This window comes from Puntigrus tetrazona, chromosome 18 (genome assembly GCF_018831695.1).
Source record: "Puntigrus tetrazona isolate hp1 chromosome 18, ASM1883169v1, whole genome shotgun sequence".
Lineage (NCBI taxonomy): Eukaryota > Metazoa > Chordata > Actinopteri > Cypriniformes > Cyprinidae > Puntigrus > Puntigrus tetrazona.
The window spans coordinates 16014789-16029788 of NC_056716.1; the positions used below are offsets into that span (position 1 = coordinate 16014789).

The 15000-nt window shown below is 40.1% G+C and overlaps 1 protein-coding gene across 1 annotated transcript in view; it reads left to right on the plus strand.

The window, feature by feature from the left end:
- zgc:158464 (uncharacterized protein LOC791139 homolog) overlaps window positions 1-15000 on the plus strand; it is a gene marked incomplete at its 3' end in the record, with an annotated part of 83007 nt that overhangs the window by 58884 nt on the left and 9123 nt on the right. The window contains exon 3 of the mRNA XM_043264305.1: window positions 3491-3700. Within this exon, the coding sequence (XP_043120240.1) occupies window positions 3491-3700 (210 nt within the window). The remainder of the gene's footprint in view (window positions 1-3490; window positions 3701-15000) is intronic.

The following is a 15000-nucleotide window of genomic DNA, read 5'->3' on the forward strand; positions in this document are numbered from 1 at the left end:
TTCCAGAAACATCTTGTTTTGTCGTCTGCGGGGACGGAGCCGGAGGAGGAAAACACTGTCCATCTATTATTCCATTGTTCACTTCTTCTCTTCTTCTCTCCATCCATCATTCATTCTATCGTTCCATCATCCCTCAATTAATACATCATTCTTCTGCTGGGCTGTTGGCTCATCATCAGTTCATTCTGTCATTTATGTTATACATCCTCTGTCTTTCTATCTATTGTTCTATCACCCATCCTTTGTTCATTTCATGTTTTCTTTCTATCACTCGTTCAGGGTTATGTCGTTCTATCTGTCTTTCACACAGATGAAAGAGAAGCAGAAAGGATCATTCAAATGAATATTTTTATGAACGGATTCATAAGACAGGGATGAATGCGATGCTCGTCTGAAGAAGCTGAAACACGACTCGTAACGCCGGTCTCTTTGTGGATCTTGTTTATGAATGTAAAGAGGTTTCTGATAAGAGGAGCGTTAAATAACACTGATGTGCAGCGTTTCAGCGCGAGAGGCTTCGGGGAGACTTTCCTGGAAAGATAAAGGTCATGCTTTGATTCTCTCAGTGTGTGACTGTAAATCAGCAGACACACACACACACACACACACACACACACCTGGAGAGGAAGCGTGTTTCCATGGTGGGTGGGCTGCAGCGTGTGTGTGTGTGTGTGAACGTGGGGTTTCCGTTTGACCTTTGATCCCTGAGCTGCTGCAGACGTGACGGGTGAAAGGCCACAGCTCCTCGGCTGGATTGGGTTCCGCTGGAAGCCGTAATTATCGTTAGGATCTCCGGCGGATACACCCATTTCTCCAGACCACAGTAACGTGTGTGTGTGTGTGTGTGTGTGTGTGTGTGTGTGTGTGTGTGTGTGTGTGTGTGTGTGTGTGTGTGTGTGTGTGTTCACGCTGGCCAGCCGTTATTCAAGCCTCTCTAACCTCAAGCTATGGAAATGCCATGTTAAGGCCTTTTAGGACTTCCGAGTTATGAGTCTTGGAAGTCTTTATAGTCTTTCTAGCTGCGCAAAAAAATGTTGAGCAATGCATTAAGAGTAATGTGCTGAAATTTAATAATCAATGCAATAATCCAATTTATTTAATAGTCAGCAGTCGCATAAAAACTTGCTCAAATACTTTTTACATGACTTTTTAATTATATTTCAGCTCCAGTGTGTTGTTTAAACATTTGCTGTTATTATTTAAACATGAACAGTGGCTGTAATAACTTTATTCAAACATGCATTAAATAATAATGGTAAGTAAAAATATAATGACTAGATAATATAGTGACAAAGTCATGTAACAATCAATTTAACAATTATTAATATTATTTATTTATTTTACCTTGAAAGTCTTTGTCTTTATAATATATGGACGAAGAACTGTGATAAAAAAACAAAAAACAAAAACATATATATATATATATATATATATATGTATATATATATATATATATATATATATATATGTGTGTTTTTTATATATTATATACATTTATATATATTTATATATTTATATATATTATATAAATATTATATATATATTATATAAATATATATATATATATATATATATATATATATATATATATATATATATATATATATATATATATATATATATATATATATATATATGCATATATATATTTTTATATATATATATGCATATATATATATTTATATATATATATATATATATATATATATATATACATATATAAATATATTTATATATATATATATACATATATGTATATATATATGTGTATGTGTATGTACGTATGTTGGATCTTAGGTGCTCTTAATAATGTCTGTGTATAAAAATGATCTATATGAATATTGTTTCACTGTTTAAAAATCAATCCCGACATGACCCTGTTTGAGTTCATGTAATAGTTCAGACACTAATGAAAACACCATTGTTTCAGTCCCCCAATTTTCGAAAATTGCCGTTTCGTCCTGAAAGATGTGATTGTCAAAATACGATTTCATGACTAGTTGAGAGTGCCAGCCTCCTTTGATGAAGATCTCTCCCTCTCTAGTCTCCACACTTTCCTCGTTGTTCTGCAAGAGCTCCCCCGAGCAGAGAGGCAATTATACAGCGCTGCGGAGTTATATTTCATTCCACGAGCGTCTCTGCATTATACCGTACCGTTAACGCCCGCTAACAGCTTCATGCCACCCCGGAGAACCACAGAGACGCTCGGCCCTTTAGAGAGAGTGAGGTGACATGATGTTCTGGTGGAGGTGACGGATGTCCAGTTTCCAGTGACCCCTGGAGGTCAAGGACAGAGCTGCGTCTTCTTCTGCATCTTCAATCACACAGCTCTGAGTCTGGAGCCTGGCCGGTGTTCATTAAACGAACGGCAACGGCGGTTAGTCAGAATTAATGATGATAATAATCAGTGAGCGCTGTGCGAACGTGAAAGCTCTGAAGCAAGCTTCTGTGGGAGAAGTGCATGATCCAGGTCGTCCTAAACATCCGTATTAAGCTTCGAACAAACACGTGTGGTTTAAGAGCGTCTGCTGACAGGTGCGTGTGCTGTTTAATGCGTTCCCTCGGCCCGGGCTGGGTGGCTTGTTCTTTGTGCAAATGTTCAAAAGGCATGCTTTGCATAAAAGCTCTTCGTGATGGAGAGAGACGCTCCTTCAACTTCACTAAAGAGCCGGAGTGGGGTGATTCTGACTTTCAATCAATCAAATATGCAATTTGTTTGAATGAGATGTTAAATGTGTGCTCAGATGGGGTGTAAACCTAATGGGCTTTACTTTACCTCGATGCTGGCAAAAAGGGAATAAATAAAGTTGTGTTATGTTTAGGAATTGCTTTTGTTTTACTTTATTAAGGTGTGCCAGTATTGGGATGTAATGATTATATGAAGTGTCTTACATCTTATTTTTGACGCATAATATAATTCACATAATAATTCCAATGAATCGATTGATCAGTGATTTAATCAAAGACATAGTTGACAGATTATCAAAGCAGTAGTGGGCTGTGGCTCTAAAGCACTCACTTTTATGCTGAAACAGTCCGATCTCTGTCTGATCCCTCGCTCCTCATCTGCAGATTCACAGGTCAGTTCTCTTTCTTCTGATCATTAAAGTCGGCGTGTTTAGGTGATTTGGGCTTGTTTTTTCACCGAAGCATTCAAGCGTTTAACCTTAACCCGAATGCGTAATGAAAGCATCTGAAAGGACGCCCTGCAGCTGAAAGACTAAACTTTTGGGATCTGTGTTTCCTGTTCTAGTTTTCAGATGAACCTGTCGTCGTTGCTCTGTGACGAATGGCTCGTATTCCTTTATTGTAGGTCGCTTTGAGTAAAAACCACGTACATCTGTAGCAACAGCCAATAAGATCGTATGGCTCAAAATGATCACGTTTCCCTTCATGCATTGATAAGAGCTCCACTTGGACAACTTTAAAGATGATTTTCATTTTCTAGTAGTGGTCTATAACGCAGCGCTCTGCTCTCTTGGTCTGTCAGAGATCCGAGGCGGCCGCGCTCCTAAAGACGGTCCGGTCCGGCAGCTGCCTCTGTATGACACGCCGTACGAGCCGGAGGAGAACGGAGGAGATCCGGACGCAGGCGTGTGTTCCCGAGAGAGCCGGCTGCCGCAGGACGACGAGAGGCCGCCGGAGGAGTACGACCAGCCCTGGGAGTGGAAGAAAGACCGCATCTCCAAAGCCTTCGCAGGTTCGGCTCGCTTCCTTCTGTCCGTGAGTGTGTGTGTGTGTGTGTGTGTGTGTGTGTGTGTGTGTGTGTGTGTGAGATTACACTCAGAAGCATAACTAGTCCTGCGCCCGGTTCTGCTGCTGGTGATGGGGGATGTTGGGGAGGTACTAACTAAACTAGTGGTGCTACTAATCTAGTTGCTGAACGGTCTCTGAAACTACGATTTTCTTTTTCGTAGAGCTTCGTTTTAGTGAAGATTCATATGAATAAACTGGTCAAAATGATTCCCCTGCACGGCGCTTTGTCGCAAGATATTTAGTAAAATATTCCAGTCACATGCTCACGTGAACTCTGACCTACGGAGTTTATCTTGTGATTGATCCTGATTGACAGGAGGTGTTAAAACAAGCCAGCCCTAAATCTGCATTACTGCAGAGTGGAATTGATCGTGTGTTTTAGTATTTTGTTTGTATATTGTTTTAAAAAGCTGAGAGTCTGTAGAAATGAGTCTGGAGTGACTGCAGCATCGTTTAAATAAAGGTCTTTGCTATTTATCAAATGCATTTGGTGAAAGTATGTATATGTATGTATTTTTTTTGAATTTGATTTGATAAGTATGACATTTTGGAAAATCATTAACCAAGGCTTTTGAAGCTTTTGCATTTTAGAGTCTGTAGAAATGAGTCTGGAGTGACTGCAGCATCGTTTAAATAAATCAGGGCTTTTTCTCTTTTCTGATCTGGTTGCTAATCAATAGTTTCTCGTTGGTGGAGGTCTCACGTTTCACTGGAGTTCATTTTCCTTGCAAATCAACACGAATGTATAAACAGGCTCATTTTAATATCTCAGCCGTTGCTGTATCCGTCTGTTGCTGGGAATGCTGGGAGGTTTTCTCCTCATGGTATCTCCTCTCTCTCTCTCTCTCTCTCTCTCTCAGTTTCAAGAAAGAAATGAAAACTTTGTCATCATTTACAAACCCTCAAGTCGTTCCGATCCTGTATGAACGAGCTGATTCACACAAAAGAAGAACGCTGGCAACCAAACAGCTGCGAGTTAATTTGAGTCATTACTGACTATAAGAGCATTTCTAACTCCATGTCTACTAACTCTGAGAGCAGTCTGCTGGGGTATGTGTAGGGTTAGAAGAAGTTTCTGATAGTCAGGATGTAGTATGTTGTGGAAGGTTGAGATGACATGCAGCTGTTTCTTACTGATAGCAGAATGTCTAAAGAGGACTAAAGTGTGTAAGTCAATGGCTACCGTCAGCTGTTTGGTCACCAGCATTAACTATAAGAGCGCTCTGAAGAACAGGAGGATGAGTAAATGATGACTGGATGATCATTTTTGGTTGAACTGTGCCTTTCCTCTCCGGGGGACTGCAGACGCTCATCTGTGGACGGATCTGGAGTGTGTGTGTGTGTGTGTGTGTGTGTCAGAATTTGCCTCAGGGACTAACTCAAGTGTAACTAAACGATTATTTGTTTTTTTGACAAATAAAATAACCAGCAGTGCATCAGTTCTTGAAAGGTGTTCCTTTCCTTTTCCTTGTTGTCTTGTCCTGTGTGTGTGTGTGTGTGTGTGTGTGTGTGTGTGTGTGAGCAGCGCTGCTCTGTTATGACTGCATTAGTGATGAGGACACGGGCCGAGCCGAGGCGTCCAGGAGAGATGGACACATCTCTAGATCCTCCACAGGTACTGCAGCTCCTCTCTGTCTGCCAGATTCAGGGAGCTTTCTCTTCCTCTTCAAATAAAAAAGAATTAGTGCGGTCAAATGATTAATCGTGATTATTTAGTTTATATAACATAGGCGTGCGTGCTGTGCATATTTAAATATATACACACATGCATGTATATATTTAGGAAAAAGTGTTATATACAGTAGACGAGATTTGAATTGTATGTACATGATGAATATACAGAGCGCACACCTTTATTATATTACCAGAAACACCACTGAAAACATGACAGACTTTCAGGAGAAGTTTAATGAAAAAGAAAGAAATTTAAATGTGACATTAGGAAAGTTAGGAAAGTTGTATAATCAAGAAAAAATAATCAATAAAAACACGTCACTTTTAACATTTAAAATGAAACCAAATGTACTGGTCACAAGGTAAGAAACAACTATTGTGATTAAAAGCATAATTGCATAAAAGCAGTGGCATAATTTCCTTCAATTTCTAACACGTGTGTATATATATATATATATGTTTTCAAAGAGAGTAAAGGAATGCACTACTATAAATTAATTTCTCTAGGAAAGTAGATGAATTAGCTGATTTGTTGTGAAATATTCTTGTGTTTTATGCATTAACGTGTGATTAATTTCGATGCGTGACGGTGATAAACGCTTTCCTCTGTTCTTTCTGCCGATCATCTCCTCCTCTGAGAGCAGCTCTTTGTTGTCAGTCAGACAGACGCAGCTTCCAAAGACTTTATTATTTTCCACATGTCTTTGTCCTAGTTTTTTCCGACGGCTTCTACCTCTCAGCAATCCGCTGCAGTGCAGATAAAGCTTGCTTTGACGTTGCTTGCCGTCAGAAAGCAGAGAAATGGAAATCAGTCACTAGTCCTCTGGCTTGCCACCAGATCTCTCAGAATAACCTTCCCACGGACCCTTAACACTCGCTTCTTTACCTACAGAAACATGCTCGGGAACTAATCTTCAAAGCACGTCAGTCACAGCAGAACCCCCTCAAGATGTCTGCTAAGCGGTCTGGAGCCCGCCTTAAGGCTTGCTTCCAGAGGTTAAAGGTCACCCAGAGGTCACCACATGAGAGAAACTCTCATTAAGGGCTTTTCATAAATGGAGGCTTTGTGCGTTCAGTGCTTAAAGTGGAAATGAGCTCTTCCTCAGGCTATCTGGGTTACTTTCTCAGAGTTGTGTCTCTGCGTCAGTGTCTCAGCAATGGAAGTGAATGGGTGTGCCGTCAGAATGAGAGTCTGATAAAACATTGTCATTATCATTATGTATCATAGACTCATATTTTTGTCAGAAAGTTCTTAATGATGGATCGGTTTCGTTCTCATTCTGACGGCACCCATTCACATCCATTGGTGATCAAGTGATGCGACGACGTGTTTCTTCAAATGTATTCTAATGACGTGATGAAGTTTTCGGCACGTTCTTATTCTTGGGTGAACTCTTTCTTTAAGGGAGAGGTTTCTGGGTCAGGAGAGTTTTACATAGTATTTGCATTTGGCTAGTTTACGTTATTACATGAATAATGTAATATTCGCAGCTCGCGTTTCTAGTGCTGCCATTTTTGCGTGCCAGGATTACTCTTATTTACATACGGCGTTCGTCTGTCAGCTTTAAAATGCAAACGCTTGATTAGGATGAATGCAGTTGGTTGTGAAGTTGAGGTGAAATATTGCACTTAGCGTAAACGAGTGCTTTAGTTATTACCGAGCGCTGCGGCGGATGTATGTTTCTGTTTCATCAATCTTCGTTTTCTCCGACGAAACGCACAACATTAAAATCAGCTTGTGCTGAGCTGCAGTGCATTTGATTCACTGCAATGCGTACAGCTCCCGATATTTATTTACCGCCGGCTTCATTCATTAATGTGTGTGTGTGTGTGTGTCGCTCATGCGTTTATCAATGCGCTGCTTTCAGCTGGAGGCTGATATGTGCTCTGTAGGTCACTGCAGGGTTGTGCACTTGTGTGTCACCTAATTAGTCATCTGGTTATCTGCTGCTGACTCCTCACACACCAGTGTATAGACACGGAGTGACTGATGACCGCACTGAAGAATGAGTGTGTGTGTGTGTGTGTGTGTGTGTGTGTGTGTAAAGATAAACTTAGAAGGGGAAACCAAAATGCACACAGAGAAAACTCATTTGTCTCTTACACTCTAAAAACTGCACTACTTACTCTTTGATCTCACAGATATAACGACCTCCTTCCTGAAATATAAGGGCAGCTGTTGTGTAAGGAACGATTGCTGTGAAACTTCGGAAAGCGTTTGTACGTTTCAAGAATAAATGCATGGAGATGAAGAGTAATGCATTGGTTTAAACATGATATTTTGATGCAGATGAGTTTGTTTCTTTACCAGATTTGTAGGAATGTGTCTCTGCTCCGTCAGACTGGGGATGCCGATATCTTATCGTTTGCTAAAGTTCTCCTCACGATGTCAAATTTTGTCTCCTCGTGATAATGACGATTGATAGTTGATGACGTGGTTTCGTTCACGTGCCGAGGGAAAACGAGCGTTCTAGAAAATCAGAAGCAGAGCAAATTACCGTAACGACACCGCAAGGATTGCAGAACAAAGAGTGGGAATTGTGGGAATTTTCGGCGAAAATCGAAAAACAAAGTTTTTGGTGTTTGGCTGAATAACTGAACAGACTGCATGCGATGTGTTAAAGCGGTAGAGATGTGGATTTAAAAGTGTGTGAGAAAGACGCTCCCATCATTACAAGCACCGACGAGAAATGTGACACAGTTTGTGTATAAAAATGCCGTCACTGCCTGCATGCAAGCGTGTATGAAGTCTAAAACCGGACCTCGGACGCTTCGGTCTGTGTGTTATTGATGCAGGACTGAGAGAATGTGTCTGACTCCACACAGTCCTGGATGACAGACGCTGCTGCTGCTGTGGTGTGATAACAGTCTTCAGTCATGATCTCTCACACACACACACACACGCACGCACGCACGCACACACACACACACACACAGACAGACAGACAGACACACACACACACACACACACACACACAGACAGACAGACAGACAGACAGACAGACAGACAGACAGACAGACAGACAGACAGACAGACAGACACACACACACACACACACACACACACACACACACACACACACTCACTCACACAGACAGACAGACAGACACACACACACACACTCACTCACACAGACAGACACACACACACACACACACACACTCACTCACACAGACAGACACACACACACGACCTCATGGAGCTTTCTTGGAGCTCAAAGACATCACTTCAGAGACAGAAATGCCAGAGGGCTTATCTTCACACACACACACATGCATTATGACCTCACACACACACACACACACACACACACGCATTTGAACACAGTTTTCAAAAAAAAAAATCACACACACACACACACCTGATGCCAGATTTCTGGTGGATAAAGAATAAAGTTAAGGTTGTTTTAACAAAAAAATCATTTCGTGATCCCAGCCCGTATGACTTCTTCCAAAAACAAATGAATATATTTTAAGTTAAAATTTACCTCTGTCTCCGTATTAAAAGCCCACATGACCAAAAAGGTCATAAAGTCAACCCATATGAATAAACATTTTAATGCAAGTCTTCTGAAGACGCACGATCACTTTATAAGATGAATACACTAATAATAATAATAACAATAACTTCTAGGGCATCATCTTTAATAAGCTCTTCACCTCCAACTTGTCTTAAATCCCCAAAAGTAAGATGTTTCATGAAATTAATGGGTTTGTTTTAAATATTAAGAGTTGCAACAAAACACTGTATACGTATTTGACACATAACTGATGCTAGAGTTGTGCACTAGTGCACTAGAGTCAGCACATCCTTCAAGAAACACCACTTTATTTCATTCTATAGTTAGAGCAGACAGGTTTCCTCTAGAGAGAGCTCCGATTAGGAGACGGATTCTTAAATAAATGACTATTTAAAAACATTAAAAATGCAACAGCTAGTCCTGAACTCCGTGTGCACACTTCTGACTCTGATTATAACAGCCTGCGGGAGCTGAGGAAAACACTGCTGTTAATTACACCGGAGGAGTTCCTGACGATCATCAGAAGCTGAGAACATGCTTCCAGAATGTGTGTCCTATTTTCATATTCCAGCTCCGTTCATTTAATAATGAAGCAAAAGAGGTTAAACATAAAACGCCGATCTGATCAGGAACTTGTGAACCGTGTTATTACTGTAAAAACAGTCCATCAGAACGGCCTCAGATTAATTTCACCTTCACAGACTTGATCAAAAGTGATCGGGTTGTCGTGGCACGTTTTCATAGTTCATTTAAAGAAAGCAGGTTTGTTTTCAGCTGATTGCGTCTCAAATAAAATAAAGCGCACGCCGTCGAATGCGTCATGTGTTCGTGAGAAATGCGTTTCAGGGAGACTAGAATTAAGAAAAGTCTTAACCTCAGAAATCTGCTTCCTGTTTCGTCACAGATGGCGGTGCTCGGATGCAGCAGGAAAAGGCGCTTGACTTTTGTAATTGCGCTCGAGGCGTAGGCAACACACTTCACCGCGCTCCCACCGTATAATTACCTCACACCCCCGTCTTTTACACACACATGCACTTTCTCCTGATCTGGGTTCATTAGAGCGCCGAGGAGTGGGTTGTGGCTGTTATTGAGTCTGCATGAATGTTTGATGCTGTTTTATGAGACTTCAGCGCCGTCAGATAATATTAGCGCTAACCTCGTCAGTCCCGTCTCTTCAGTGCCTCAGACCCCGGACCGTTAATATTTCATGCTGGATTTGTCTTCCGGTGGAAACGCTTCGCACTTCTCCGTCCGCCCCGAAGCCCGGTCGTGTCTAAATGGCCTTTTTTCTCTGTCCTGACGTCTTAATTAGGTGTGCGATGAAAGTGTGAAATGAAAGGCGTCTGCGGTGCTGTTCACGGATGAACCCGGCCTTCAGCGGCTCTGCTTTCAAATCTGGAGCATGAGATAAACCGGCCTGCCTGCCTGAGATCTGCCCAGGGGGATTGTGGGAAATCGAGGCAGCTTTTTTTTGCGCGCTCCGTTCCCCCGATTTTGCTGGCGGTTCAAGGAAAGGACAGCGAACAGACACTGTGTGTGAGAGCAGCTCATGAGCTCCAGCCGTGGCAGATTGAGCAGCTCAGCCAAAGTTCAAAGCTGTGTGTGTGTGTGAGTGTGTGTGCGTGTGTGTGTGCGTGTGTGTGCGTGTGTGTGTGTGTGTGTGTGTGTGTGAGTGTGTGTGTGTGTGTGTGCGTGTGTGTGTGAGTGTGTGTGTGTGTGTGAGTGTGTGTGTGTCAATATTAATCTGAGGCTGCTGCTTGTGATATTGCAGCACTTCGCACTTCTGCCACTTTTATGGAATTGGCTATTATTTGGTGACAGTGGGTTCCTCATTGGTTGTAATTTGGTCAGATGAGCTGTGAGAGAGAGCAGAAGAGCGCCTGTCAAAGGAGCCGCGTGTAATTGCCGTCGTAATTGGTGTTGTTGCACCTTTGCAATCATAAAATCATGTCTTTTTGAGAGTAACGGCAAACGATCTCGAGTCCTCGTGATCCGCTGTTCCTACATTTGTTTTTCACACTTCGGTTTTAAAAGAACAAAATGCAAGATCTCTGTGTTTTGATGCACTGAGTTTTTAATTTAATTTAATTTAATTTAATAAAGTGTAAAAATGATTTTATTTTTCACATATAAATATATACAGTATATATATATATGTTTTTTTATTTTATTTTTTTTTTTTTATTTATTTATTTATTTATTTATTTAGATTTAAGCATATATATATATATATATATATATATATATATATATATATATATATATATATATAATATATATAATATATATATATATATATATAAATATAATGGAAACTTGAATATGTTTTGGTCAAGCTATAAATAATGGAAACTTGTTCATATATAGAAGTGTTATATATATCTATATATATATAGACCTGACTTTAAAAGAGTCATGTAGCACGCTTCAATGCTTGAATTTGATTTAATATACTATACAAGCATAAAACTGAGTGAAATATGTATCAAAAGCACATCGTGGCCACTTTTTAACACCGTCTGAGTTCATGTCCCTTTTCCAGTTTCCTTTAAAGCTCATTAAATATGTGTTTTAATACGTACAAGAGCATGCAGTCTTCCGTTGAGCCTCCTTCGCTTTCTATTCATTTTGAGTTTTCACATTCGAGCCTGAGCCAAAACTCTCGCCAGAGCCCTGAAACAAGCGAAGTGTGAAAACACCCTGAAATGAAGACAAAACATCACCTCCTCGAGCGCCGCTGTTTACCAACACACTCATTTAGCGTGAGGGATTTTGCCAAGGCTGTAAAACGCACTAATCCTCGCAATACGCCGCATTATCAACAGAACGGCTTTCTGGCTTAACGTGAGGAGCATTACAGCTTTTTCAGTTCAGCTCCGGAGCAGGAGAGCGGATACATGACTCTGGACATCAGCAGCTCTTTTTTTTTGCTCCCTCAGATAGTTGCATCTCTATACAGCATGCATCAATGGAAAGATTGTCTTTTTTGGGCTTTAAGGCGATGCATGAATCTCAGTTTAATAAAATTGACTCTTGAGCCAGGTTTTGTGCTCCTCTTCATCTTATCTGGGTGGCTGTGAATTCACTCCTGCCTTCCACAGACACCACGCTCTCCCAAAACAATTACACGCTAATCCGCGGCACCCAATGAGAAGCAGCTCTTTAATCAGGCTGCTGGCAGGCCTTCCGCCGAGAAACTTATTATACGAGCCGTCGAAGAGGCTGACCTCGCTAGATCAGCTCCGTCAGCCTCCATCACATCAACACGAGCGCTACTCCAGATACCTGCTTGACCCTGAAACACACGAACGCTTCACACCCAGATCTCCGACTCTTGATACGTTAAGAACAATTACAGAAGAATACAACGAATCACTCTTCTGTACCTTTTGAAGAGTTGGATCTGCGCAGGTGATTTTATCCTCGCTGGAGCTCACTTCTACGGTGCAGCCGTATCTCAACCGTATTCTCGAAACCATGACATGCGGTCACTTCAAAATCAATATTTTTCATCGCTGGCGTCTGATGATAATGTTTTGTTTTATGTCTGTGGTTATTATGAAGGAAACATCTCATCAACGATGTGCATCAAACAGCGCCACCTTGAGGAATAAAGATGCAAAAATATGAAAAAAAAAAGCACATTTACATGATAACATAAAGGGCTCTACCTCGAGAAAAAAATTAAATTAAATTAAATTAAATTATATATATATATATATATATATATATATATATATATATATATATATATATATATATAATGTAAAAAAATTAATGAAAATGTCAAAAAATAAACATTAAATTTATTAAAACATTAAAAACATTAAATTTTTTATTATATCTATTTTCTATGTATTCATTATGCAGTGAAAAATAAATAAAAACCCTCGCTACGTATATACTGCGTGAAGCTAACTGAGACTTGTTATAGCAATTGCTCTTTTGTTGGTTTTGATTGCTTCCATTTTCCTCGCTTTGGATAAAGCTTCTGGTAAATGACTACATGATAATAAACGTATCGAAGAATATAAAAACGAAGGTGCTCCACGATGCCATAAAAGAACCTTTTATAGGTTCCTAAGAAACCTTGAACATCTGAAGAACCTTTCTGTTTCTGTTTGTTTCTTCAGAGAATGATAAGCTAAGAAAGAGGTGGTTCTTTAAAGAACCTGTGACTGAAGGGTTGGAGGAAAGGAAGGAGAGGGTAGTCTCCAAAGGCCCGAGGCATGCATTTAAGGGTTAATGCTTCATCTAGGAGTTGCTCAGGAGTCTGAACCGAGGGCGAGTTCATAAACGAGTGCGTTCATCTGCTCGTAAAGCGTCTGACAGCGCAGTCAACAAACCGCCGGCTTTATTCCGGCCGCAGACAGCTCGGGTCGCTCGCCTGTCAAGCGCTGAAAGCATCCGATGCCGAATGAATCACAAGTGCGTTTGCTTCCAGTTTCTCGTATCCATCCGGCCTCCGGAGGAGCTTTGTTTGTGTGCGCTGTTTGTTTTGGAGCACGACGGGGAGAAGATGCGCAGGAAGCAGAATGAAGGGATTTGTCGCTTGTTTCATTAATAAATCGGCGCGGTCGGGGGCTTAAGTGACAGCGACGTCTCTTTCCTAACTCCCAGAGTACAGCGACTCGCTCTGTGCTGTTTTTAATTAACCGGCTCTGCGGAGTTAAATCAGGGACAGGAGCGGTCACTGGGAAGAGTCGAGAGAATGAAGAAACTCAAGTCCACTCCACGCTGCTGTCGTGTTTCTGTCTGCTGAAGATAAATTAGAGTCAAAAGAACCCATGGCCATTATTACATGCGTTGAACCGCAGTGTTATTAACGTGCCAGTGGTTTCCTTTGGTGTTGTTTTTGTTTGTGTTAGGGTGATGAACAATACCTTGGTTTTTAATTTATCACTGTCACTCAGGATGAGGTTGTTAATTTATAAAGTTGTATTATTAATCACAAAGATGTTCACGCTTAGAAACACAGCCAAGTTAAAATATAGATAAATATATATCAAACTATGCTGAAAGAAGAACCAAATTGCACCCCAGTCGGTAATAACATGGTTATAACATGGTAGTGACATGAAACGGTTTGATTTCTGTCCTTCGGTGTTATTAGTGTGTGCTTTATGGAAATACACAATATATTGTTTAATATATGGTGACATTTTATAAAATTAATAAATGAAGCATTATAAAATACTTTTCAATGCATTAATTATGCTTTTCGGTGCACCTATATTGCATGAGAACAATTTCAACTACATCTATAATGCAGTACAACTCTTATTAGTTCATGACAGACAGCCCTTAAAATATTATACTGCATGTTATCAATGGCTACAATTGTTTATGAAAATATATAATGCATCGCTACATTCAGTATGAATAGCTTTATAATGCATTATACATAAAGGCTTAAAGTGTCATATTTAAGTGTATTTTAAATTGATTAGTATCATATTCCCCTGTACTTAACATTAACTTCAATGAATCGTTAAAAACACCAATATTTTAGTAACCTTGTTAAAGCCACTTTAACTTTTAACTTCTTGCAAATGTCAATTTCCAATTTTCATATAGTGTATTATCATGTTGTGATGCTTAAATGTGATCAAATTATGTTTACCATAGTTTTCATTTATTTGCTCAAACACTTTCTCCCCATTCCAGCCGATTGACTCCAAAGATAGGGGTTTTTAAAGAAAGATCAAATGGATAAACAATGCAGGTTTATTTTCACAGCCGCCTTTTCTCATATTTACCAAAGTCGTACATTAGTGGAAGTCACTGTAGTTTCATTTTTCCCTTTATTTCTATAGCATTTCGTATTTTACGGTTCATTTTGAAGCATCTTGAAGATCTACCTGTTGGTGAAGGTGCTCTTGATTGGCCTAGAAGCTAAACAAAAGAATGCTCTCGTCCAGAAAAGGTTAAAAGCCTTTCTTCACATTCACAATAAACACTGAAAAACCTGAAACTCAATTTGTCCTTTAAGTGCTTTTAATGAGCCTGGTGTCTTTGATTCTTTAGGAAAGAACAGTGTAAATGATGA